A 27,728-nucleotide genomic window follows, 5' to 3' on the forward strand; every position below is an offset into this window, starting at 1 on the left:
GTAAGGGGGTCATTATCACTAGTTGGGAGCAAAATACAAATTGCTTCTTTCCTCAAGTGATCCCACTAAGCTGTTGGAGCAGATGGGATTCTAGCAAAATCCCTATGTACCTGCACTGACAGCACGTGATCTATCCCTACCTCGAGATTGTGCACTTGATCTTAGCCGGAAGGCCGAGAAGCGCTTTACCTCGAGGTTCTGAAAAATTGTGAAAGATAATTGGGAGGGGAGGGAAGGGTTTCAGACATCTGATTCTCAAAAGCTCCTAGGTGATTCTCATAGACCTTACAGTTACGAACCATTAAACAAAAGTTCAGATCTCAAAAAAGGATCTGGAGACTAAAAGCACAGCTATAATCAAGCTTTTATAAATCTTTCCTAAACACAGTGTGCAATTTAATAATAATAGTGTTGCAATACTAATTTCCTCATTTTGATTATCGTACTATGGTTATTTAAGATGTTTACACTAGGGAAAATCTGGATGAAGGATATAAAAGAACTCTGAACTGTTTTGCAACTTTTCTGTGAGTCTAAACTTACTTCAAAATAAAAAGTTAGTATGAAAAGGACCATGAACAGTCAGAACCCAGTAGCAATGAACATCTCTAAATTCCAGATGTGATCTTGCACATCACCCACCACGAGAGAGAAAAAAACAAAAAAAACAAAAAACAGCAGGGCTTTTTAGAGGAATGGCTGATTCCAGGACTTGGGCAGGATATATACATAAAAGCTAACGCTGGGAAATCATACTGGACAGTAAGGGAACTACCAAAGACAATTAGGCTCATATATGAAGGACTTAGGAGGAAGCCTGAAGAGGCTACCACAAGTCAAAACTGGGACAAATGGAGATAGAGTAAGAAACGAAACATCCACCAGTTAATACTAGATAGATAAATAGCACGCACGCACGCGCACACACACACACACACACACGTCACCTCTGAAACTTGGTTAGGGTACTGATTCACTTCCATAAGTAAAAGGAAAGAATGAAAAAAAAATCATAGTGTCAAACGATTACTAGATAGTTTCTCAATGTGCACAGTTTACTTCTAAAAAAAATTAGGTAATATGTATCTATAATCCTACATTGACACTTCTCAAATTCAAACAGCTCTGAAAGTCAAAACATTTTTGCAACTCACTGATAGCAAAACCTGCCCTGCCATGAAGCTCTTTCTAAGTCCTTATTAGTATAAATATTCATACATTTTATAGCAGAAATCACTACTCTGATAACTGGGGGCAGTCCCGAAACCTGCCTCATCTCACATTTCTAAAACATGAAAACTTCTGAATTCTGGAAGACCCAAGGGTTTTGGATACTGGATTATAGATCTGCACAAAAAGAACTGGAAATAAGGGTAACTAGACAGCAGGAGTCCAGAAGGAAAAAAAAAAAAGAACAAGGGAAGAAGATTACAGAGAGCAAAACAGTCTACCCCAGGACTGGGAACATCTTTTCTACCTTCGGTCACTAAGGTCAGAGAAAGCTTTGTAAGCAGGTAAAATGCCAGCCAGACTTTGAAGTACGGGGTTTATATAAATGACAAGACACGGGAAAGGCATTTCTGGCAAAATGAACGTGAACAAACACAAAAACACTTCACACTCCATGTATATTCAGGGGACAACAAAGCTGCCACGTGCTCTGAATCACGCTTTCCCGCGGGACAGTGGGACACTGTGGGGAAAAAACAGGTGTACTTTACATCCTGTTAGAGCCGCTCAGCTTTAACCGAGCTGCAGGCTTCCTTCAGAAAAGCATGTTTATGTGACGATCCATCTGTCACTCTAGAGAAATGATGAGCAGAAAATTAAGAGACTCTAAAAAGTTATCTTCCAAACCTTTGTCTTAAAGACCATACCTGAGGCTCAATAAATTCAGCACATGTCTTTTTCTCACTAATTTAACACAGTGAAGCAACAGAAGACTCTAGTCATCTGTGTATCATACGTTGATACTTTAAAGATACATAAGTCATCAAGTTTCCCAGTTTGCGGAGAGACAAACACAGGGTTGACAAAAATGTCAAGCTATCAATCTGCCACTGAACTGTTTACCATTTGGCTAATCAAATACAAAGTATTTCCATCCAGATGAAATGCATAAATCTAGGTCAAAGTAAAGATTTTCTCCCTAACGTTTTTTTCTTCCTGCTACTAAAGCTTTTATGGTCAAGTTAAGACTTTATCCATCAACTTACTATCTTCCCCTCCTGGCTGGTAATGGTGGTTAAATTAACTAAGCTCTTGGCACCTCAGTGTCCACATCTTTAAAATGGATATAACAGTCAAACCTCGTTTCATGGGTTTGTTTCGAGGATTAAACAGGTAAATAACCAGTGTTAAGGTACTTAGTAAGGGCTCAGTGTTCTCTCTGAAAACCCTAAAAAGTTATCTAAAATCTACTTTGCTTCACTCTGTTTCTAGGGAACAGACATTACAGCCTAGCATTTACAAACAGTATATGAAGACGAAATAAATATTAAGGCTAGCAAATGTCAAGTGCATAAATACCAAAATTATAACTTGAACAAAAAATATTCAAAGGCTGTGACACTCAAAACTGGAGACAAACAGATACATACTGTATGCCAGAAATTAAAGGACTACTAACTTTTTATTCTGATTTACATATTTTTAGGCAAAATAAAATACAGACTTTATATACATCCTTATCAACCCTTTGCAGAGGCTTAATGACTCTTTTATACCCAGCTATTGGGAATTTACTCTGATGGTTCTTTAATTTTAGTCAAAGACCAAAAAAATCCAACTGGCCTCTTCCCCTACCAGAAGTCTGAGACCATCTTGGCAGATGGTCTTCCAGAAATATACGTCATTAATTTAACAAAAACAAATTCACTTTTCCTGGCCTTGCTTGTTCAGATTATCCATAGAAAAGCAAAACCACGCCATAAAACCCTAGCAGTTTTACAGGTTATAAAATAGTAGATGAAGGAATTTAGCAGAAGCAAAGATTAAATAAATGAAGGCAGCTACAGAACCAGAATACATTAAAATATTTAAAAAGAAGAAGAATTATCTGATTTAACTCTTCAAAAAAGAAAGCTTAAAAACAGTATCACTGTTTCCCAGGGTCCTCAGACCAACTTGCTTGTGAGAATTAACAGATTATACAGGTTGACTCTGTAAAAAAAAAAAAATGACTCACTTACATACATACAGCTAGCTATTCCAGCTTTTTTTAAAAACCAGATTTTTGTCATAAAATATACCAGAGGTTCCCTATGTAGAACTCGAATCTATCAAAAACAGTTTGAACTAAGTAGCAAAAATAAGTTCCAGGCTCCAAGCACTAAAGTTGTGTGTTTTACTCTATCCAGACTATATACAGGACTCTTAAAACTCAACAACAACAAAAAAATACTCTATTTAAAAATGGGCAAAGACCCTGAAGAGGCACTTTTCCGAAGAAGATACATAAATAGCCAACAAGCACATGGAAATATGCTCAATATCACCAGTCATTACAGAAATGCAAATCAAAACCCCAATGAGATACTACCTCATACATACATAGGTTGGCTATAATAAAAAAATAATAAATATTTTAAATGGAAAATAACAAATGTTAAGCATTTTTTCCTCTGATGATTGATGCAATTCAACATCTTTTCATGTTCTTTTAAACAATTCATACACCTTCTTTTATGGAGTTTACTTTCGCTCATATTTAAAATTAGGATGTCTTAATATTATTGGGTTACAAGAGTTCTTTATATATTCTGGCAGCAAGTCCCTGATCAGATATACATTTTGGAAGTATCTTCTCCCCATCTGTGGTTTAACTTTTCATCTTCTTAATGGTGTTTTTTTACAAAGAACAGAAGTTTTTAATTTTGATGAAGACCAATTTAAAATTTTTTTTCTCCTGTTGGTGGTTTTATGTCCTGTCTCAGAAATCTCTGTCTCCCCCAAAGCCATGCATATTTTGATCTTGGCTTGAAGTTTTGTCTTAGCATTCACATTTACATCAGTAGCCTATCTGAGGTTAACTTTTCTGTGTGAGGTAAACATGGAGGAGCATTTTTGTTCCAGTACGACTTGAATTCACCCCCACTGAATTCAAAGGATCACATAGACATGGGTCTCCCAACCCTGAATTCTTTCATTGTTTTATTTATCTATCATTACATCATTTTACATGGTCTTGATTTTTGCAGCTTTGAGTCAGTATTATAAAATAGTAGTGTAAGTCCTCCAAACTGTGTTCTTTTTCAATCTTGTTTTGGCTACTCTGTCTTTTGCATTTCCATATAAATTTTAGAAGCAGCTTTTCTGTTTCTAACCAAAACAATGTTTAAACGCTACTGAAATTTTAAATAGGATTGAAATAGATTTACACAGCAATTTGTGTCTAAGTCCCATCTTAGTAACAGAGTCCTCCAATCCATAAATACAGCATCTCTCTCAACTTATTGAGGTTGTCTTTAAAATATTAAAGTAATAGTGCTATTATTTTTTGTTTCATTTTCCGACTGTTGGTTGTTAGTACATAGAAATACACTAATTTTTGTATATTAACCTTGTATTCTTGTTGGTAGCCTTCTATCCCCACAACCATGCAGAATTTACTTGTTAGTTCTAGAATGTTTTTTGGTAGATTCCTTGTAGTATTTTTACGTACACAATCATGTTGCGAACAAATAAAGAGCTTTATTTCCTCTGTCTGTTTTTCCTTCCTTCCTTTTATTTCTTTTCTTGACATATCACACTAAGTAAGGCCTCCAGTAGGACCGTGAATAGACGGTTGAGAGCAGACATCCGTACCGTTCCTGCGCTCATCAGTAAAGTGTTCAATACCTCACCAAGCATGACAGCTGTGAGTTTTTTCATCGATCCCCTTTATCAAACTGGGTAAGTTTCCTTATATTCCCCACTTTCCGAGTCTTCATGACAAATGAATGCTAAGGTTTTGTCAAATGCCTTTTCTGCGTCTACTGAGATGATCATACAGATTTTCTCCTTTATTCTGTTAATACGTTCACGGTTCGTATGTTGTTGCTACATTAAAATGATAAACGAATCTTTCACTTGAGATAACTCCAACTTAATCATGATATTGTAGCCTTTTCATATGTTGCTAGATTTGATTTGCGAACATTTTGTTAAGGATTTTTACATCTACAACCATGAGGGTTATTGTTCCGAATTCCTGTTCTTATACTGTTTTTGCCCCGTTGTTACTAGGCTTAAGCTGGCATCATAAAGATAAGATGGGTGGTGTTCCCTCCACCTCTATTTTCCAAGCTTGTATGATTTCTTCCTTAAACATGTGACACAACATACCAGTGCAGCCATCTGGATCTGGAGTTTTCTTTGTGGGAGGTTTCTGACTCTGAATTCAATTTCTTTAACGCATATGGCAGTAGCCAGATTTTTTCTTTTTTTAATTTCTCCTTGTGGCAGTTTTGGTAATTTATATCTTTCAAGGTGTGATATTGTGATTCATAATAAGAAGTACATACTTGGTCTTCACTCCCATTTCTGGCAGAGCCCATAAAACCCTTGGAATTTCCTAAGTGATGACAGCAACAGAGGTGTCTTTTGTTATGTTAATGAAGTGATGTTTGGAATGCACCTGAGGAAGGGGCTGATTGTCAGGAGAACCACCCAAGTGATTAGAGGGTCAGAACATTCAATCCCACCTTGACCTCGGGGGAGGGGGAGACGGGGAGAGGGGCTGGAGGTTGGTCCAACCTCCAATGGCCAATGATTTAATCAATTGTGCCTGTGTAATGTGCTTGTGTAAACCCAAAAGGATGAGGTTCAGCGAGCTTGCGGGTTGGTGGCCACATGCGGACTTGGGGAAATGGTACACCTGGAGGGCGCACGGAAACCACACCTTTACCCCATATGCCGACCATGCATCCCTCCTATCTGGCTGTTCCCGTGTTATACTCTTTGTTAGGAGCCCTGTGATCTAGTAAGTAATGATTCTCTGGGTTCTGTGAGCCGCAGTAGCAAATTAATCAAACCCAAGGAGGGGGTCATTGAAACCTCCAGTCTGTAGTCAGGTCTGAAGCTCAGGTGACAACCTAGACTTGCAACTGGCAGCTGAAGTTATGGGGGCAGGTGGGGTGGGCAGTCCTGTGGGACTGAACTCTTAACCTGTGGGATCTGACCCTATCTCCAGGCAGACAGCATCAGAATTAAGCTGAATTGTAGGACACTGAGCTGGTGTCAGAGAATTGCTTGGTGGGGGAACCCCACGACCACCACCCACATACACACATACACAAACACAAACACACACACATACACACACACACACACACACACACACACACACGTCTCTGAATTGGTATCAGAATCCTTATCTAGAATTTGCCCATTTCATCTAAGCTGTCAAATTCACAGGCATAAAGTTGTTCAACATTCTCTTTTTATCTTTTTCAATGCCTTGTGGGCTCTGAATGATGTCCCCTCTTTTATTCCTGATATTGGCATTTTAGGTTTTCCCTCTTTGTTAATCACACAAACTGATTTCTGATATTTGAAACCCTTTTCAGAGATCCCTGTCTCATCTGCTATCAAACTCAAAGCCAACTGGAAGAGACATACCTTCTTCCTGTCAAATATATGCCGAACATTTCACCCTAGTTTGTAGAAATCAAGGAGTATTTCCTCTCTAAGCCATGTGTGTTGGGGTACCCTTGCACTCCCTGAATATATGTGTATTTCAGGCTTTATATACCTGCCTACCTTTTTCCTAGAGAGCCCACTTTCTCCAAACACAATGTTTCAGTAACTTATTTGAAAATAATAGATAAAAAGATTATGGTGATCAAACAAAAAGACAGCCAAGAGACGTAGCGGTAGCCAAGGACTAAACTGGAGAAAATTACTCCTCTCCTAAACGGAAGAGGATTTGCATTCCCCCTTTGTTTAAGGCAGAGGCAGCGGCCATAGCCATGAACTATGAAGTTCTGCCAATATCCTCAGCTAGGGATCCTAGTCTGGTTCGTGCCACCCCAAGGAAGACACCAGTGGTAGGTCTTTCCCACTAAGTCTAGAATGTAACTGTTCCTACTAGGATGGTTAGGTTGGTTTTTAATCAACTGCACATTTTGCTAAGGCATCATCCGTGCTTTTAGGCAGCAAAGACTCGTGAGAGTCAGAAATAAATGCAGCTAAACAAACAAATAACCCAATTAAAAAATGGGCAAACAATGGGAACAGGCATTTCTACCAAGAAGACTTACAAATGGCCAACAGGTTTATCAAAATGTGCTCAACCTTACCAATCAACAGAGAAACGCAAACCAAGACCACAAAGAGATCACCTCCCCTTCTCAGAATGGCTACTGCTAATACAAAAGATAACACGAGTTAGAGAGGATGCGGAGGAAAGGGAACCCCTGTACACTGCGGGCGGGAATGTAAACTGGTACAGCCATTACGTGGAGGTTCCTCGAAAAACTATCATGTGCCCCTGCAATCCCACTTCTGGGTACTCATCCAAAAGAACAGAAAGCAGGATCTTGAAGAGAACATTATTCAGCCTTAAGAAAAGAGGAAAGTCCTGCCATTTGCAACAAATTGGATGGAACTTGAGGGCATTAATGCAAAGTGAAATAAGCCACGTACAGAAAAAACTATATGATCTCACTTATATGTGGAATCTGAAATAGAGAAACTCTTAGAAGCTGAGAGAACATTGCCAGAGGCTGGGAAGTGGGGAAAATGAAGAGGTGATGGTCAAAGGGTACAGTTTCAGTTACGCAAGAGAAACAAATTCTGGAAATTCACTCAACACCATGGTGCCTACAGCTAACAATTCTGTATGTACACTTAAAATGTGCTAATGGGGTAGATTTTACGTTAAGTAGGTCTTATGTTTGTTATAATAGTTATATTAACAACAACAATAATAATAAAGAGAATGGGAGGAGGAAATGAATACGTTTATGGTCCTGATGGTGGAGGTGGTTTCATGGGTGTATTTTATTCCCAAATTCACTGAGTTGTATACATTAAATATATACAGCTTTTAAAATGTCAATTGTACCTTAATAAACAGATTTTTAAAAAAAGAGATGAAGGCATCTAAAACATTCAGACTCTGAAATATTTGTCCACCTAAGAACTATTGTAATAGCAGGATCTTTCAAGATGCTACTCTTAGACCCCTGTTTAAACAGTTTTATTTCTAAGTCAACTTGAGAAGCCAGGATATTCTATTCGCTCTCAGTGGCACTGTCTCTTAGAAGAAGAAAGCACAAGAGAAGTCTGGTCACTACTGTTACGCCTTCTTCTAGATTCACACCCACTTTTTAGGGTCTCTTGGCAATCAGAGCTTAAAGCATTAAATATCACTTCCTAGCAGATAATGTCACTTCCCCATACAATCACCTTCAAGGACATTAGTTTTCTCCTTCAGATTCAAATCATTCTCTTCGGAGATGCCTAACCACTTTGATTATGCTTTCTTCTTCTTTTGACTGGTCTCGTTCTGCCAGACCCTCTGTGTCCATGGTTTTCCTCCTTCTCCAACATCACTTTCTCTGACGTCAAGGAACCCTGCTTCTTTTGCAGAACTGGTAGTGGAACGCTTTGGTTTACTTTGTCTTTGCAGTATGTTATCCAGTGCATCTCATAACCAGCGAGATTTAAAGACAAGATGGATGGAAACAACCTAAATGTCCATTGACAGATGACTGGATAAAGAAGTTGTGGTATATTTATGTGATAGAATACTACTTAACCATAAAAAATGATAAAATAATGCCATTTGCAGCAACACGGATGGCTCTGGAGAATGTCATTCTAAGTGAAGTAAGCCAGAAAGAGAAAGACAAATACCATATGATATCATTTATATGTGGTATCTTAAAAAAGACAAATGAACTTATTTACGAAACAGAAACAGAACAGACTCACAGACATAGAAAACAAATTTATGGTTACCAGGGGGTGGGAGGGAATAAACTGGGAGTTTGAGATTTGTAGATACTAATATATATGAAATAGATTAACAAGTTTATATTGTATAGCACAGGGAACTATATTCAATATGTTGTAGTAGCTTATGGTGAAAAAGAATATGAAAATGAATATATGTATATTCATGTATGACTGAAGCATTGTGCTGTAATGTACACCAGAAGTTGACACAACACTGTAAACTGACTATACTTAAATTAAAAAAAAAAGGGAGAGAGACAAGATGGATTCAATGAACAGATGGCGTGCCTGTTGGTGTTAAATGAGGAAGGGTGTAGAGAGAATTATTTTGTTAATGATTCCCTAATTATTATTTCTGTTAGAATGATTTCTGAAACCCTTCACAACGTATACTTAGGTAAAGACAAACAAATTTTTCTTTCAAAGTAACTTTTCCTACTCTTGATAAAGAGTAAATATGAACAAATGATTACAAAGAAATCATTCTAACAGTTACCTGCTTAAAGAAAATATGCCCATCTGGAAATGACATGAAACAAACTACTTTTATAATAAGTCTAAAAAGGAACAATACCTTTGATATAACCAAAGTCAGAGTTCTATCACTTTAAAATATTTAACTTTTGATAAAAGCGTTACATACAAAAGAGTACAACACCTCTTACTGTAGAATTGTAAAGTGCTCTTTTGACATAAAATGTATTTTATTTGAAAAGGGTATTATTTTGTTATACTAATGACATGTAAAAGAAATACATCTGATTACAAACTGAAGGAAATAATTATAATTTTAAGGTTGAAATTCTCACTGGTTTACAGTCATTTAAATTTCCTCTCCATATTTTTGCTGTTTTCTTTATACTGATTTCAATTTGGTCATGTAATTCCAAAATCAGGATGCCGAAGAACTGAAACCTTGAATGTCATTTAGTTCTGTTGTTCTCAAACGTGGAAGATTTACCAGGGCACCTTTTTAAAGCTAAGGTTTGGGGGTCTCATTTCCAAGGATTCTGATTCATTAACTTAATGGAGGGGACAAGAATCTGTAGTTTAAAGGTTGCCCGAGTGATTCTAAAGATCATCCAGATTTGCCTGATTTAAATTCCCACCGAAGCAGGAATCCCACCTGTAATCCCCTAACTGAACGGCATTCCACCTCTGCCAAGAACACATTCAATTTCAGCTAACTTCTAATTTAACAAAAAGTTTTCTTCTGAATTCTGGAAAGTGGCCCATCTGTCTATCCGCTGATCCTAGCCCTACCCTTCATAGCCACACAAAATAAATCTTATCTCTCTTCCATATTACAATCCTTGAAAATATCTTTCTATGGTGCTTTTTTTAAGAGTTTCTTTTCCTCCATTTATAAAATTGATATATATCTCCCTTATGAACAGAGAAGGGTATCTGTAACATATTATTAAATGGAAAATAAGTAAACTGAAAACAGTTTCCTAAAAGCATTATAATAAAGATCTCATTCAAACTGGGTGCCCAGAGTACTTCCCTCCCCTCACATTCACAGGTGCATAATGTTTCCAGAGGCCAATATGCAAAACCTGAAGGAGAAAGCAGGTCTCACTGATTTCGCTAACACAAATTCTTTTAAATACAGAATCTGTATTTATTGAATAAACACTGGGAATTAAAGAAGTTTAGATAGCTCAACGTTAAAAAAAAAAAAAAAGATACCTGTTAATCCCCAAGATCACAGTAGCTATGACATATCCAGGAGAAATATCACAAACCCAGCTTTCTGACTCCTGGTTTTCTAGGACACTCTCCACTTTGAGAAGAAAAATCAAGATATTCTTAAGAATATAAGCCCTGTCAAGATATATTAAAGATGAATGCAGTGAACAAAAGAAGAGTAGATGCCAAGAGACTGTTTTCATTAGGTCAGAGAAGGAAAAACAAGTGGAGGGATTCTACACACACATACATATCCCCTGTCCTGCAAACCATGCCAGGTGTCCATTCAGCACAGAGATAAGCAACAAGGCGAAAAGGCAATAAGTAACCAAGTCTGAATCAAAACCACGACCAGGATCAAACAGAAGGAAGGCCGAACGGTAGCTAGTCTAAGGAAAAAATAAACTCTTTAGCTTGCCATTGTTTGATAATAATACTTTGTACTGGTCTGCCCACAGGCCTTCCCCAAAACAGATGAATATTCAAAAATATCAAATTTGGGTTCTAAATCTACTATTCACAAATCTACACAGTGGAATTTCTGCGTATTAATAGACAACTAGAAAAAAAAGAGGACTTGTAAAAAACCATTTCCACCACATTAAGTTTCTTAAACCTATAGTACAATATAACCATTTGCCTTTCAGATTATCTTAGACGTATGAAAGGCCATCTTCCAAATTTTATTGTTAAATAAACTTCTGGCACAGCACTCAATATTTTTAAGAATACGACCACTTAAACTGAAAAACTGTTCCAGTGGAAGCAATCCGAAACTAAGTCGAGCAGAGATGTCTTCCTACTTCAAACCAACAGAATATTCAGACGGCTCGTAGTATTTTTACTTCCTTACGGGCAATTAAAATTAAATAAATACTAGAGCAATCTAAGCCCAATAACCTTTCATTTTACTCATCTAATCACATCAACCAGAGAGGAAAACAAGTGCCTGCCATATGGTCTTTCTGTAACAGAAAATAGCCGCCTTCAGCAATAGCGTCTGTGCGTCTGTACGCAGCACTGCCCAGACTCCAGCCAGCACGCTGCCCAGTGGAGTAAGACGACAGGTCCCTTCACAAAGCCAAGGACAAAAGAAACTGAGCATCACTTTTGTACCAGATGATGTGACCCAGTAATAACTAAAGAAATGAGGAAAGGATTAGAGATTCTGTAATCAAGGCCCAAGGGCTTCATAAAATGTGTCACTTGGGAGAAATGACTGCTAAGAAACACTAACAACGTACGGAGAAATTTTCTTAGACCTGGGTACTCACTTTGTTGATGGCTCTTAGCTAGACTACCAGGTCCCACCCAACCACTCCAAATCCAGACTTGTGCCCCGCCTCTTCATTCCAACAGGCTGTACTTTTAATCCTAACTTGCAGTAGAAAGCTTTTGAGGTGCAGTGGTCTTCTTGCCACTGAGATTCAGGTATACGAAGGAACACACATTTTAAATTAAATAGCAGCGTTACATTATATTGTCCTATAGCCTAGAATGAATCCTCCACTGCAGAAAACATTTTTTAAATGTTTAAGTATTGTTTTGAATAATGTGTGGTATCTTTTTCAAATAGTGCCTATAATTTTAAGCAGTGTAGGTTTGCTAGAAACCGCATTTTCACAAGACTGATAACATATCACCTATTTTTAAAATCTGTAAATGATGTCTTTTTTTATTGTAATTCTGCAATTAAACAAAAAAGAGAAAATATAAAAATAATATAATTCCTGGATTCTCACCATCCAGAATTAACAACTGTTAACATTTTGCCATAGTCAATGATCACTTTTTAACCTACAATGAAATATTTGTGACATTAAAAAATTAAAAATATAAGGAACATTCATACACTGGCCAGTTGTTTTAAGAAAGAAAACATCAGACATACAGTTGGCCCACTGTATCTGAAGGTTCTGTATCTGTGGAGTCAACCAATTGAGGATCAAAAACATTCAGGAAAAAAATTTTCCAAAAAGTTCCAAAAACAAAACTTGAATTCACTGCACACTGGCAACCATTTACATGGCACTGACATTGAATTAAGTGTTGTAAGTAATCTAGAGATGATTTAAAGCAAAAGGGAGGATATGCAGGCTACATATAATACCCTTATTATATAACACCCTTTATATAAGGGACTTGAGCATCCTCAGATTCTAGATCCACGGGATGGGGGGACTGGAACCAGTGCCCTGTGGATACTGAGGAATGACTGTATTACCTTTTTATAGTCTCCCCCCCACCTCAGTCTGAGTCCCTTCCCACTAGTCTGTTAATTATCATTATCTCACCTTACTGTGCAAATTATCATACGTTTGTACTACACACTGTCTTGGTTACTGTTGCTTAGTAACCAGCTTCCCAAAGGTAAGAAAGATGTGAACAAAAATGTGAACAGCCATCCTAATGGAAGTGGAGGCCTAGGAAGACCCTGCGTCTCACTCTGCACACTGTTGTACAATCTCAATTAAGTATTCACGTATTACATGCCTAGAGGCAAACTCCAGAACATTTTGGAAATTTTTCTTAAATCTTCATTCATTCATTCATTTAAAAAATATATTTGAGGGCCTACTGTGTGCTACGCTCCCTTCCAGGCACAAGCAATACCAGGTAAACAAAATGGACAAACTGTACTCTTAACACTTACATATATTTCTCTGTCCAAAGAAATAAGCCAAATCAGATGGAGAAGCATGTCAGATGAAGGTTTATCGATGGGGAGAAAAAGCGAGGAAGGAGGACAGATTGTGTCATGGGGAGCAGGGGAAAAGGGCGTTCAATGAACTGATTCTCCCACAAGGTGACTTCTAAGTGAACCCGGAGGACACCTGGGGGAAGGTGTTCCAAGGAGAGGGTACCCGAGTGGGGATGCTCCGGGGAACGTTCTGCTTGTGTACCCACAGAACAAGAGTTGTTTGTACCTGATATTTACACCCAGGAAACTGAGTCTGGAGAGGAAAAAAAATGGTCACACTGAGTCAGGAGGAACATGAAGACTTAGCAGGTCAGGAAGCTGTGGCAACTTCAGAGACCGACAAGGCGAGAACAGTGAGGCAGGACAATCGGGTGGTCAGTGTGCTGGAATCTAAGCAAACATTTAATGAGAAGTAAAGCCCTCCCTGCAGGTTCACTCATTCACGGGACACACGTTTACTGAGCATCTACTGTGTGCCGCACACTGCAGAAACCGATGTGGTCCCTGTTGCTGTGGGACATGCAATCCAGGGGAACAGAGGTACATAAACTTGTAAGTGCCATTCCTGATAAAGCACAGGATGTTTGAGGATAACACACGAGAGCCAACTAACCAAGTCTGGAAGGTCAGGGAAGGCTTCCTGGGGGAAGTAATCTTGAAGAAAAGACCACAACTATAGTAAAAATCAGGAAATGGGTAGAAGTGGAGGAGGGGAGACTGGAAGGAAAGATAGGAGAAAACAGGATTTGTAAGGATCTGAAGTGAAGAGAGACATTGTGATGCCTGGCAAGGAGGGGGAGGGGGACTGAAAATCATACCGGAAGTACAGGAGGTGACAGAGGACATAGGAGAAGGGCGGGCCAGATTAGCAGTGTCCTTTAAGACTTCTCTTAGGAGTTTGAACCTTATACCAAAGGCACTGGGAGGCCAGAAAACTGTTTTAGGGCAGGGAATACAATAATCAGCTTTCTATTTCAGGAGAAGCATCCTGCAGAGGGCTGAAGGGGGCGAGGCCAGGAGAGACTGGGACACTACTTAGGGAGCCTGGTGCCTGATTCACGGCCACTGGAAGCAGCTGACCTGAACTCAGGGACCGGCAGTGGGATTCACTCGAAGGTAGGCTCGACAGGACTTTGACTTGAGGAAGGAGGAGAAGGGGGTCAGGGATGGTAGCCTAGCTTCTCACTTGGACAGACAGGTAACTCCTCCCTAAGAGCAGGAAGTCAGGGAGCTGGGCAGGGTGGTGCTCAGGGTAGAATTTAAGTTTGAAGCACCGGTAGGCTATCCGAAAAGAAAAGAAAGAATTAAAGAAAAAAAAACTGTCTGGCAAATAGGCAATTGGCTATCTAGGTCTAGAGAGCAGTCATAAAATCTGAGATAGAGTAGTAAATTAGGAATCACGGGCATGCGGACGAAAGCCCTGGGAGGGTGTAAAGTGAAACCCGGGGGTGAGAAGGCAGACAGCAGAGGAATGGAAACGCCTGGCTCTGTAAAAACCAACATGAACGAGGCAGCAGAGCAAGAAGCCTAAAGGGAGAGAGCAAGAGAGAGAGAAGGAGGGGGAAGGGGAGAGGGGGAGAGACAGAAAGAGATAAGAGACTGACAAGGAACAAGAGTCTGGGATAAAAGCAAAGGGTAAAGTATTCCAAGAAGAACCGCAGAAGTATGAATTTTTATATAAATGAACTCATGCACAGAAAATGCATGAATTATTCTATTATTTACACTATTCCAAAATCAACCAACAAATATTTTTCATTGGCTTATAATACATTTCAGTTGTAGGATCACCTTAGCCTAGCTGAGGAAATGAAACATAAAATCAACTAAGTTAACGAGCAGGAGTAAATAAGTCTGTTCTAATAATAGACAGTGAAAGTGCTGAACACTTGGACAACCCTCTGGACTAGAGATAAAAAAGTGAAATAAATGTCAGAAATGGGAGAAACAATGCAGTCTACAAAGCTTTGGCAAGAAAGAAAGAAAAAAAAGAAAAGAAAAAGGGAGGAAGGATGGAAGGAAGAAAGAAAGCGAGCCAGCTGAACCTTAAAGAAGAAACACTATATGATATGAAAAGGGGGATAACACCAAGAGGATTCAGAGTCTACACAAAGTGATTTGGTGAGCAGAGTTATGTGAGGCTAGGTGTCACGGATCAGGCTATATACACAAGTGCACCCCCTCCCCCCAAAAAAACACTCATCTGGCTCAGAGTGAGCGAAGCCAATTTTGAAACATACATCTTTAGATGTGCAAAGTACATAATTTTGTGTGAATACCACTGTGCTATCCTTACTTTGTAACGCCCAGATATATTCTACTAAGTTGTCACAATTCTTTAGTTGAAGAACTTTGTTTGTTATTTGTTTTGGAACCTTCCAGTATAGTCTTGCGGGGTGGTACCTACATTTATTCATACAGCAACACAATTAGATTCTAATACTTAAGATGAATAAGAAATTTCTGATTGTAAACAAAACAGCAGACCTTATTCATGGAAGGTGGAGTTAGCCAATTAGACAAAGCAGAACACAGGGACTCTTACTTCACTACACTGATTTCTTCTGTTCTGCAAAGTTAATTTTTGGCTGATTAATACCATTAATATTAAGATACATATGCTCATCTCTTTGTTAGGTAAAAACACATACAAATTTATTACTCAATTCAGATTTAGGAACACAGCAATTGGTTTTTAAAAATTTTTTTAAAGAATGACAGTACTACTCCAGAATGTAATTCTAATAAAAACACAAAAATTAAGTGCAGTGTTCAAAGACTTAAATATTTATCAACCCAAAGTTGATACCCCTAGTACTCCAGTGGCAACTCTTTTTCTTTTCATTACTAATAAATATTCACATGATTAAATGTGCATCGGGATTATCAATGAGACAACAAAACAGAAGCAGTAATTACACAAGTTCCCCTCATTCCTTCCTCTGAGATTTTTAAATGTTTTCTGACAGCACATAGCCCCTTTATTTCTACTTGCATATAGAATCAAGGCAAACTATCTGCCTATTCTTTAAAAAGCCAAACAACATCATAGTTTAATACCAAACTCAAGTACTGTATATATGGTCTCTAAATGTGCAAAATACAGGCAATACAGTGTTTTCTTGGCTCCCAAACTAGAATTACTATGGCTATGTTGGCAGTAAGGTCTAAATGAAAACAAATTTCACACCCCTTAAAAAAAAATACATAACTGTCATTGTTAATAAAAGCCAAGTATACAGCTGGAAACACTGCCTTCTAGCCAAGGACAAGATGTGTCTATTATAAATACTTGGTTTCTGGGATATCCCTTAAATGACCAGAAAAAAAAAATCAAATAACATTAGTTCTTGCAAATACAATGCAAACAGCATGCTAATTAAAGTATTCACCAGACAATGACTTAGGACCACAGCACCTATCATTATGGACCTACAATACACAGTAAGCCATCGCTAAGTTGTAGGTAGGCCTTCCAAAAGGGGTTATTATGGTTCACCATAATCAGAGGATTGTGGTGTTATGCTTAATCACGTTTTTACCTGCATGCAGGTGTTTACAGGTGTCGAGAAATAAAACAGTTTCTAACTGTAAACCTACAGTTCTAATACATAGTACAATAATTGCACACTGTACCTACCTTGCTGTTTTCTGCATAAACTTCCTAATCCAATATGGAGTAAGAAGCTGCATGAAGCAAGTTCCTCTGCCTGCTTTACCAACCAAAACTTAACCTCTGATTCATTTTTATTAAAATGCCAAAACTCACACACTTAGAACTAGACCTTGATCCAATGACCATGAAGTTCAAATGTAACACTTACAAGGCACAAAATAAATCATTCTCACTGGGGGATGTTACTGTTATCTGAAGTAATCTTCAACCTTCCCATAAAAATACAGGCCTCTCAAAAGCAAAGTCTAAAGGAAAACAATACTCAGTACATTTAGCTAAGCAAATTACAGAAACAACCAATAACGAAGTAAACACAAAATAACTGTTACAGAACTCCAGATGTAAGGTGGAAAACAGATGGGAGAGGCAACAGGGCATAGGGGTGCCACAGATCAAAGAATTTCCTCTTTCTGTCCTGCCTGCTCAAAAAACTCCAGAAAGCCTGGTGTAAAGCCTTCTGGACCCTTCCAAAGATGCTGCTGGTCTGAAGGCAACGCAAGCCAGCTGACAGCCCAGGCAGGATTTCTGAGCAGTGAAAATAAGGGCATAAATAAAAAAAACGGGAAAGGCAGCGGATTTTGACAGGAGTTGGAATTACAGCTCCACAAAGCAGTTTTCCAAGGCTGTGCCTAAACTGTCCCTGGGAAAAGACCTGTTTTTCTACCCAAAGCAGAGATCTGCAGCACCAACAGCCAGGTCCGTCCAGGAGCAACATGCATACCAACTGCCCTCTCTCCACCTCCAGAGCAAACCCTGGATACACACACATGTACAAAGCCACCCTTTAACCAGCCCAACTCCAAAAATACTGGAGGATGGGAACTGAGGGAAAATAAGAGGCTTGGAGTATTCCCAGCCACCTAAAAAGGGAGAATGCCGCGCTCTGAGGTGACCAAGACGGGAACATTTCAAAGCAAGAAAAATGTCCTTGCAAAAGAATCAATGGAAGTTCCTAAAAACAAAAATGGGTACGTCTTCACCTCCCTACTGGTCAAGCTGGAGTACTCCCACCAACCAGACCAAAGCCCCCCAAAGCCTCTCTTAGGCTCCGGAGGGAGCTGACCCCCGCATTGGCAGGACAGCTCACAGATACGGGCCACAGCGGGCTGGGCAGGGATGCTGCCTCCGCACTTACCTCGCAGGCCAGGGACCCGCAGGCCTTGAGCTTGTCACCATCTTTCTCCGGCAGACCAGTCCGACGTGTGGCCATCATTTCATTTCAGATTACAAAGAAGGGACCAACCCGTGGGAGTCCACATTGGAGGGAAAATGCCACCACACACCAAAAAGGTAAGAATTCCACACCAGGCTCCTAGGAGTTGCAGGGCTAGTGAGATACACAACGCGCCAGGGAATGAAGGTTTGGATGAAGCGCCTTCGGAATGCCCTGATTATTTCTTCGGACTTCAACTGACTTCACCGTCTTCGTCCATTTCTCCAGACGTAAAAAACAAAGACAGGTTTCCCTGGCAGCTGATGATGCCAACTGCAGAAATCGGTCCCCTCCGTCTTAGCGCTACTCCCGAGTTCAAGAGCAATTTGAAAGCGTCGTGAAGGCTCGCCCAAGGAGACCTTTCCTAGAGGAGGGAAAAGTTAAAGGGCATGAACTTTCTCCGGATGCTAACCTTAGCCTTGCCCACAGGTCTACCCCAAGTTCGCCTTTCCCACACTTGGAAAGACAATTCGGTCCATGCTGATGAGTTGCACGTATGAAAGATGAATCTTCTCATACAAGAAAGGAAAGAAAAAAGGAAAAATCTTATAAATTGGGGGGGGGGGGGAATGAGAAACATCAGAACTGCACAACGGTTGCCTCAAACACGCCTGGCTGTTGGGCAGACTTCACAAAAAAAATAAAATCCCTCTTCAAGTTCATTTTAATTCATGTATTTTCTGGGCAGAAAAGAGGGAGTGTATGTTCTCCTGCATCACCCAGGGAAGTCTGCTCTCCCCGAGACTAAATTGGGTAATAGTTTTTCAAAAACCCTCGTTGCTCGCCGCCACCTCCGCCGCTCCCCAAAATAAAAACAAAAAGCCAGGCGCGGACGCAGCCAGCGGCTCCGCCGGCGTCTCCAGGCGAACTGGGGGACCCGGGGCGCCCGCCCGCCGCCCTCCGCCCTCCGCCCGGGCCGGTGTCCCCGAGGAGGCGGCTGTTTTCCTTGGCCCGCGGCGGGGCTGGGCGGGGACGGCGCGGGGCCGGGCCGGGAGGCGTGCGCCGCGCCGGGAGGGACTCCCTCTCCGGGGCATTATTCCGGAGCTACAGAAATGAAGCCGCAGCCCCAGCAACTTTTCTTCAGTTGCCGCGCCCCAAACTACGCCTCGAAACGATCCCTTTCCCCGTGTCCCCCTAAGGAAAAAAAAATCGGAAAAAGAAAACTACCACCCACCCACCCACCTACCACTGTTTCCCCCGCCCCTTCCAGAGGCGGGTCGGGGATCCTGAGCTCCCGGGAAGGGCGGCCCAAATATGTACTTTCAAAAGCGAGTGGGGAGACCCGGGGGAAAGGCCGAAACCGAGGGGGCTCACCCTTCGCGCCCCGCCTCGCCGGGCTTCCGAGGCGCGGCGGCGAGCGGCGGCGGCGACGGGGACGCGGGCCGGGCGCCGGGCCCGGCCGGGACGCGCTAGGCCGCAGGCGCGGTTAATATTCATGAGCGGACGGGACGCGCCCCTCCTCCACGGCCGGCCGGAGGGACCCCTGCGCCCGCCGCCGGCCTTTGTGCCCTTCCCTCCTCCCGCCGGCCCTCCCTCGCTCCGCACACGCGGGCGCGGCCCCTCCGCCCCCGCCGGGCACCCGCCACGGCTTCCTCCGGCCCCGCGCCAGCACCGGGCGGGGTGGCCTGGGGTGGCGGGAAGGGAGGGAGCCCGGGGCGAGCCCAGCTCTCCTTCTCCACCCGCCCGCTGGGCCGAGGCGAAACAAGAAAGCAGACACGCACCGGAGGAAGCGCGCCGAGTAGATCCGCACAGGGTCGGCCGGCCCCCGGACGGCGCGCGCAGCACGCCCGGAGTGCACGGGACGGAGCGGCAGGACGCGCCGGCGCTGCCAGCTGCCGCCGCCGCCGCCGCCGCGCTCCGAGGCCGCCGCCCCCGGCCGGCCGCTCCCAGGCACCGCCGCGACCTGCCCCGGCCGGCCCCGGGCTCTCGGCCGCCGCGGGAGGGCGTGGGGCGGGGCGGCGGCCGCCGGACTCTCCCCTCGCCGGGCCGGGCCGGGCCGGGCCGGGCCGGGGCCGTGCTCGGGCGCCCGCAATCGCCAAGTGACAGAAGTGCCTTGCTCCGCTGCCGCGCCGAGCTGTTTCCCGGGGGCGGATTTCTCGCTTCTTCCTCCCTGGATCCACCTCCTCCCACTCCACCTCCTTCCCCTCCCCTCCCCAGGGGAGGCTCTGGGGCTGAATATTTTCTGTCTTGAATAATACGGTCCCGGGAACCGACGCTGGAGAAGGGGGATTAGCCTGGGGCGGGGGTGGGGGGATGCTCGCCAAGCCCCTCCCAATGGGTGTCGGGACCTGCAAGCCCTCACTTCCCCCCAACACCCCCTCCCAAAAAAAACCCAGACACACAAAACCCTCCTCGCCTTCTCCAATCTTCCGAGCGCAAGCGGGAGCTGCCAGGAACCCGGGTTTCTACTGGGGAAGACTCGGAGCTCGGCGTCAGGGCCGGGGACGGGGGCGCTCATACAGCTAGACAAGCATCATTGGGGGACCACAGGTCCCAGACCGCGGCGGACACGTCTAGGTTTGTTTTTGCCCCTTTTTGCAGTGGGAGGGGAGACAAGCTGCGGTGCGGGGTGGGACTTCAAGATAAGGGAGTGTCCTTTCACTCCCGACAGCAAAATAGCTTTGCTTTGCGGGGGGAGGGGGACCGCAGGGAAGCGTCGTTCATTCAATCCTTTGCCCTTTTTACATCTTCAGGGCAGCCGAACAATTCGAAGCGGCTAGCGGAACTGAGGAGAGGAGGCGACGCTCTCCACACCGCAGGTCGCAGCGGTGCCGGCTCCGAGCACAACCGCCGCCCCTCCCCGCCCTATTCCGGGCCTTCGCCCCGGACCCCGGGCGGCTCGCTCCGCCCTGCCGCGCCTCACAACATCTCCCGCTGCAAATGGCCCAATCGGAAGACGCGATGAGAGAACGCCAGCCAATCAGGGGCTGCTGACTCAGGCTTCCCTCCACCCTTTGCCCCGCCCCCAGTAGGAAAAGCCACCGCCCATCGGTCTCCCCTTCCCACCCCGCCCCGCTCGGGGGGAGGTGTCTCAAAGCTCATGTCCTCGCCGGGCTGAAGTGGGGGAGCCCGCCGAGGCGGTGGGGTTTGTCACCTTGTCACCCTCATCCTCGCCTCCTCCCAGACACACCCTTCCTCCCTTTCCCAGTCCTCCTGCTGGTGCTGTTGAGGGTCATTTTTATCCTCATGCTGGCCGGGAACTGCCAGCTATTGTGTCTGATCTGCTGCCACCACTGTCCTGAGGGAAAAAGAACAAAACCAAGAAGCTTTGGGGTCTGCTTACCTTGTCCTTTCTTAGCACTCTCTCCCCGGAAGATTTAGAGACACCTCCCCGCTCCACCCACCCCAACCTCCCCACCCAGCTCTCCATCCGCTGCCTCGGGTCCTGTTTCTCTGTTGAGAAAAGACCGAAAACCACTCCCTGGAGCCTGAGTACCTGTGCCTTCGTTGTTCAGATCTCCCTAAGAGTGGGAGGTGCCCAACATTTAGAACAGACAACTAAATCCTCAGCCTGAACGGTTTTGACTAGATCATTTTTATATGGCCATGAAATTTGCATGTTCTTGACAGCCCCTGACAAAACTAGTCAGCCAATAATAACAAAGAAAAAAAATAGGATAAAACGGAGGGAATGCCTGCCAGTCAGTTGGTAATTTACTGAATGGTCCACTGGGCTAGAGCAGTATCCAATCCTGGATACTGTAGAGTAAATGAACTAAAAGTGAATAGAAATGCAGGGTTCAAGTAGGGAACCTCTAGTGGGCTTATAGAAAAGGTCCAGAAAGGAAAAACGATTTTAAGCACAAAGCAGCTCTTACAAATGCAGATGAGCGTGCATGACATAAACTGAGTACCTCACAGCTGAGGATGTCTAGGGTTAAGGTATTTGTAATGGAAATTTTTATAAATGTTGATTTTGTAAAAGGCTTTCAGTGTGGTAAAGGAGACTAAAAGTTGGCCGTGGAAGGAGACTATGAAAAGGAGGTAAAACACGTTTCAGGAATTGTGGGAAAGTAACCTAGAAAGACATTTCTGTAAGAGGTAAATGGACTGGGATTATAGTCTAGCGCCATCATTTACCACGTGACCTACAGCAAATTATTATGTGTGTAAGGACTGGAGCTATCAAGTAATAACAGTGACTGCCATCTATGTAGCTCTGCCTCCCTGCTGAGTAGTCATCCAAGAGCTTTACACACAACTTAATGAGATAGGTATGTCGCAGAGCCAGGATTCCAGCCCCGGGGCTGGGTAGGGTCCAGACTCTACACTTCTCTCCACAACACTATCCTACCTCTAACACAGTTTTTAATAACAATAGCTACCATTTACTTAGCTTATTAAATGCTGATCATTGTGCTTTGAGGGTAACATGTAATCCTACTTCTGGGATCGGTATGATTACGTTGTTCTAAAACCTGAGATTGTTTTTAAGAACCATTCTAAGTTGCATGCCATGTGCTATTCTAAGTTGCTGTTGAGTATTAGGCTATCTAGATGGCGAAGAGGGAAAGCCCAGAACTAAAATTTGGGAAACCTGGGTCCTCCAAGAAGAACAGCACCTTCCCTCTCTTGCTGGACTGCTGAGAGCATCCAGTGAGACCATAGATGTAAACGAGTTTTAAAAATGTAAAAATATTATTCCAATTAAAATATTATTACGAAAGAGGGGCTTGTCTTGTTTCCCCCAACAGGAACCCTATGCTTTTATAGCATGTCTTTGGTATTTATTAGGAACATATTAACCCAATTAAAAATTAGCTCTATTACTTTCTGAAGACATGCGCAGTAACAAGACTTTAATAACTACTGAGCTCTCATTTTGATGCTTTGAGTAGAGCAAAGTGGATGCCCTCTAGGGAAGTGGCAGCCATCCGCCAGGCATTCTCCATCCTAAAGGCTGACTGATCTGTGGAGGATGCCGGACGCTAATCAAACTCTTGGCTTCTCTTCAGCTGCCCATCTTGGGTGTTTCACTCATTAACACTTCCACCAGAGGGAGGGCAGGAGAAAGGAAACCCAGCCAAACCTAAACCCTGTGGCTACTTGTTAACCTGCTCCACTGAGAGATTCGGTGAAACAATAGGTTTGGAGATCATAGTAACTAAAACAAGGTTCGGGTTTCGCAGTTGACATCTTGGTAGTTTTCTTTATCCCAAATAGCGTGGATAAGCAAGAGCTAACAGTAAATCTAGCTTTGTTTACTTTGAAAGGCTGATGTTTTCCTCTTTCAAGCATTGCTAATAAATGTGTGGATTTCTTAGAATCTAACTTCCGAGTTTCCCTTGAAATAGCCTCAGAAATTACTACAGCCATATCAATAACTACAAGAGAACTTTGCACACTATGATTCTTGCAATGTAGGCAAGACATTTTTAAAGATGAGAACTATATCCTCAAAACGTTACATTTTGACTTTGTTAATGACACAGTAATACTGTTTTGGTGAACCATTATCAAGGAAATATGTCAAAGCCAGAAATAGAACCAAAATGCCCTCGCCCCTGGTCTAATGTCATTCTGAGATAATCTATGACAATTTCTACTCTCAATATAGAAGCTGGCAATTCTAAGAGGCACAAGTGTTTGCCAGTGAATTCCACAGATGAAACGTGTAACCAGGGATGAAGCATGTACAAAACTATGTGTCTGAGGCAGTTAAGACCAACGGCCCTCTGAGGAATAAGGCCTTTTTTTGATTTTCGGACAATACTGTAGTTTTTCTTTCTTATCCATACAATACTAAAAAGACACATTATCTCCTAGTATTTCTTTGAAAAAGACCTTCTTGTTGGATTGAAAAGCTACAGAAAACTCACCTCTCTGGCAAGGTATTTAACTGTTATAATCAAGGGAAGGGAGTGATTTTCTATAATAAATAATTTCTAAGATTCTTCTTCCTTCATCACCTCTTAAATCAATAATGTAAATGATTTACTAATTTAAGGCTCTGCATCTGCTAAATATGACATTATTTCTGTCCACGTGATTACTATCTATCCTCAATTATTAATTTCTAATCTAGAGGGTACTGATGCTATTTAATTCAATGTCCACAGTGCCTAGCAAGTACCACGTGAAACAGATACACTTGAATAATTTCTCTGCCCTCTGCTTAGTGTGGCCTTTCCTTTCTCTGGACTAGTATTCTACTTGAATGCTTCTTTTTGGCTTGTTTGTTGCTGTTAATTAGTTACGTGATTATAAACAATCTTATATTATTATTTACCTGGTTATTATCTCCTTTTCTATCTAGATTATATAAATTTCTCTAGGGCAGATTCCTAGGGCATTCGCTTCTTTTTCAGACTGACATAATACCTACCACAGCTTTTACACGTCTCACTACAAAATTATTCAAGAATTGTATCTTGTATCACTATTGTATCACTATTATTTATAAATATTTATACCTCAAGAAATTCCTGGCTGTCCAACAATTCTCTGGGTTGCTGGAAGATGTGTGTGTATGTCTGTGTGAGCATGCCTAAAAGGGAAAGTGTAAATTACAAGAGGTATCCACAGAGAGAACACTTGATGTGGGCCTCAATTTCCAGAAATGCCATATTTTATCTTTTTCCCTAACTTCACCTCTGGTGACTGAGCTCATTTTTGGCCACACTAGCCTGCCAACAATTAATATCGCCTGCATTCTGGCCATAATTATAAAACCCATAGTTTAGCCATAATCATGAAGCAAACATTTTCTTCTGGATTCAAATTATCTTTCAGCACCAGTAGCTCCATAATTAAAATTGAGTGGTATGGTCTTCCTATTCATCAGCATTTTCCAGAGTTCATTTCTATATTTTGAGGGGAAAAAAGAATAAAAATGTACACGTTTTTCTTTTTACCTTAAGAATCGTGACTTCCACTTATAAGCATTCCATTTTTTCTTCAAAATACGATGCTAGTTTTTTAAATGTTTCCACCCACCCAACAGGCTGTCACATCCTGTGAAAATACTGTGCAATCTGGGCAGAAACTCAGATTCAAACTGGAGAACTGAAATACCTCTTCATCGTCTTAGAATAGAACGCTAAATTCCAACTAGGAAACTGGGCTAGCAATTGATTTTGATATTATAGGCCTAATCGAGAACAACCAAAATTTTTTTTTGTCAGAATGAAAATATATATATATCATAGCCTCCCCTTTTATCTTCACAGGGCAGAAGTAGGAGAGATGTGGAAAGACCTCTCCATTCCTTGATTCAATGAAATTTGCCATCTTTCAATCCTCCCTTGTCCTGTAGATCCCATTCCTCTGTTCCTAGAATTGCCCGCATTCCTATCCGATCCCAAAGTCAACTAATCAAGGGTTCTATCTCTAGAGAGGAAAGGTTTGCAGGATGACTTGTAGAATTCACATCTGGGCTTCAGTAGGATAGATGCAGGCTTGCATAACTTTTCTCCTAAAAGATTTTTTCAATTACATTTTAATTTTTCAAAATTGTAACATGTAAAGAAAACAAATAGATATGGCAACTTTGAGAGAGCAGTCTTATGCTACATTCTGTGAACCTACCCTCTTGCCTTCTTCCAGACTCCTACTGTGGCTCTTCGTTGGCTAGATCCACTCAAAGATAATTCAGCCACTGTGTCTTTATATAAATAGAAAGTATAGAGAGCTAATCTGATCAAAGATGAATGGGAAGAAAATAAAAAGACTGATGTAAACATTTTAAATTGGGGAGAAAAGGGGGAAGATGAAATAAAGAAGCATATTATTTTAAAGAGAAAGAAAAGTTGTATTATAGAAGACAGCTTACCTCAGTAAATAGAAGAAAACTAGAGACAAATGTTTTTATATCCTGAAGGAAATAAAATATACCCAAAATGAAATGACAAGAGAATGAATGAGATCTAAAAGGAGATAGAAAAGCTCAGAGAAGATATTGAGAGGAAAAAAACCATAGCATTGCAGAAGTAATAAATGAATTGTAAGTAATAAAGAATAAGAAGAAACAGCTGACAGAAAACAGTGGCTGGATGACAGGGTTTTTAAAAGCATTTCAAATGTAAAGGAAAAGGACAAAGAGGTTAAATTGACTGGACAGGAGATGGAAAATATGGAGGACAAGTAACCAAAACGCAACCTTAGAGAAATTGACACATCAAAGAGTTTGGAACTAATGGACCTAAACAGTTGTTAAAAGATATAATGTAGCAGACTACTAAATGTTGTCCAATATCTGTTCTCTCCTTCCCTAAGAATAGTATTTTAGCTAGCCATGGGCTCAATCAGCTAAACTTGATTTCCCAGCCTTCCTTCTAACTAGGTGTGGCCCTAACACTCCATTCTAGGCAATGAAATGTGGGCAGGAATGAGTGTCTGCCACTCTGGAGGTCTTCCTTAAAAGCATTGAACCTGTACCTTCCTAGGCTCTTCCTCCTCAAGATGGCTGGGAAACAGGGCTTCCCAGATTAAGCAAATAAAAATAAATAATGTCCAGTTCAACCTGAATTTCGGATAAACAATGAGCATGTTTTTAGTATATCTCAATTATTGTGTGAGACATACTTGTACTAAAAAATTATACCTTGTTTATCTACAATTCCAATTGAACTGGGTGTCCTATATTTTCTCTGGGAACCCTCCGTAGATACTGAGAACAGGAGCATCTCCTTTGCCCCAGAGATGGAAGTCACCTGTGGAAGAAGGCAGAGCCATTGCAGCAGGTCTGAATTGCCTACATCTGGGTTGTTACCAGACAGACATAACCTTCGAGGTCACCACTTCTATACATAAGGACCACCCTATTTTTAAGATCTTTTTGGTACAGGAGCTTAGCTTTTGTCTTAACTATATGTGAATACTTTTTTGCAATGCCAAAGATTAAAAGGACTTACCATGTTACAGGAATTATTAAAAGAGAATAATAAATAATAAATAAATAATAAAGTTGTGAAACTTTAAACAAAAAGGAATCCTAAAAGTAAACCAAAGTGAATCACAGAAGGCAGGGTTTGACAAACTATGGCCCCCAGCCTGAATCCAGTCTGCTGCTTGTTTCTGTAAATAAAGTTTTAGGGAGTAGACCCACGGTTATTCGTTTCCGTGTCTGTGGCTGCTTCAGCACTGTAATAGCAGAGGCAGGTAATTGGAACAAAGGTGAAGTATTTTCTATCTGGCTCTTTACAGAAAGTTTGCTGACCTCTGGCCCAAAGGAAAAAATTACTGACCTCAGAACTCTTTTCAGTATTAATTGATAGGAAAAGGGTTTTGAAGAAAAAAAGAATGACAACCATGTAGTCATCCACATTTAAAAGCAGCGGAAAGACACTCGCAACTCTGTAAAGATTTGGGAAATATATCAAATTTCCCCCCAGAATTATATAATATGATACTGTTATCCACTAAGAGGGGATTTAAAGTGAATATAAAAGGGACTGAAACTGAAACTGAAACTGATTGCTATTGTGATTATACAGAATGGACATGTTGTAAATCTGGAAAAAGTACTACAATGAGAAGTAATAATATTGTAGTACCTATAATAT

At 41.7% G+C, this 27,728-nt stretch overlaps 1 protein-coding gene across 4 annotated transcripts in view; it reads right to left on the minus strand.

The window, feature by feature from the left end:
• Nucleotides 1-20,048, minus strand: part of ARHGAP21 (Rho GTPase activating protein 21) — a 120,104-nt gene extending 100,056 nt beyond the window's left edge. For 2 of the 4 annotated variants that reach the window (XM_031444679.2, XM_031444677.2), the window contains exons 1-2: nt 19,947-20,048; nt 18,148-18,589 (exon numbers count right to left, since the gene is read on the minus strand). In XM_031444679.2, coding sequence (XP_031300539.1) covers nt 18,148-18,225 — 78 coding nt within the window. In that variant the 5' untranslated portion in view covers nt 18,226-18,589; nt 19,947-20,048. Of the gene's footprint in view, nt 1-18,147; nt 18,590-19,411; nt 19,480-19,539; nt 19,613-19,946 lie in introns of those variants that run through there. The other 2 variants (XM_031444678.2, XM_064479400.1) reach the window with 2 other exon arrangements.
• Nucleotides 20,049-27,728: the final 7,680 nt, after the last annotated feature.

Source organism: Camelus dromedarius, chromosome 26 (assembly GCF_036321535.1).
Source record: "Camelus dromedarius isolate mCamDro1 chromosome 26, mCamDro1.pat, whole genome shotgun sequence".
Taxonomy (NCBI): Eukaryota; Metazoa; Chordata; class Mammalia; order Artiodactyla; family Camelidae; genus Camelus; species Camelus dromedarius.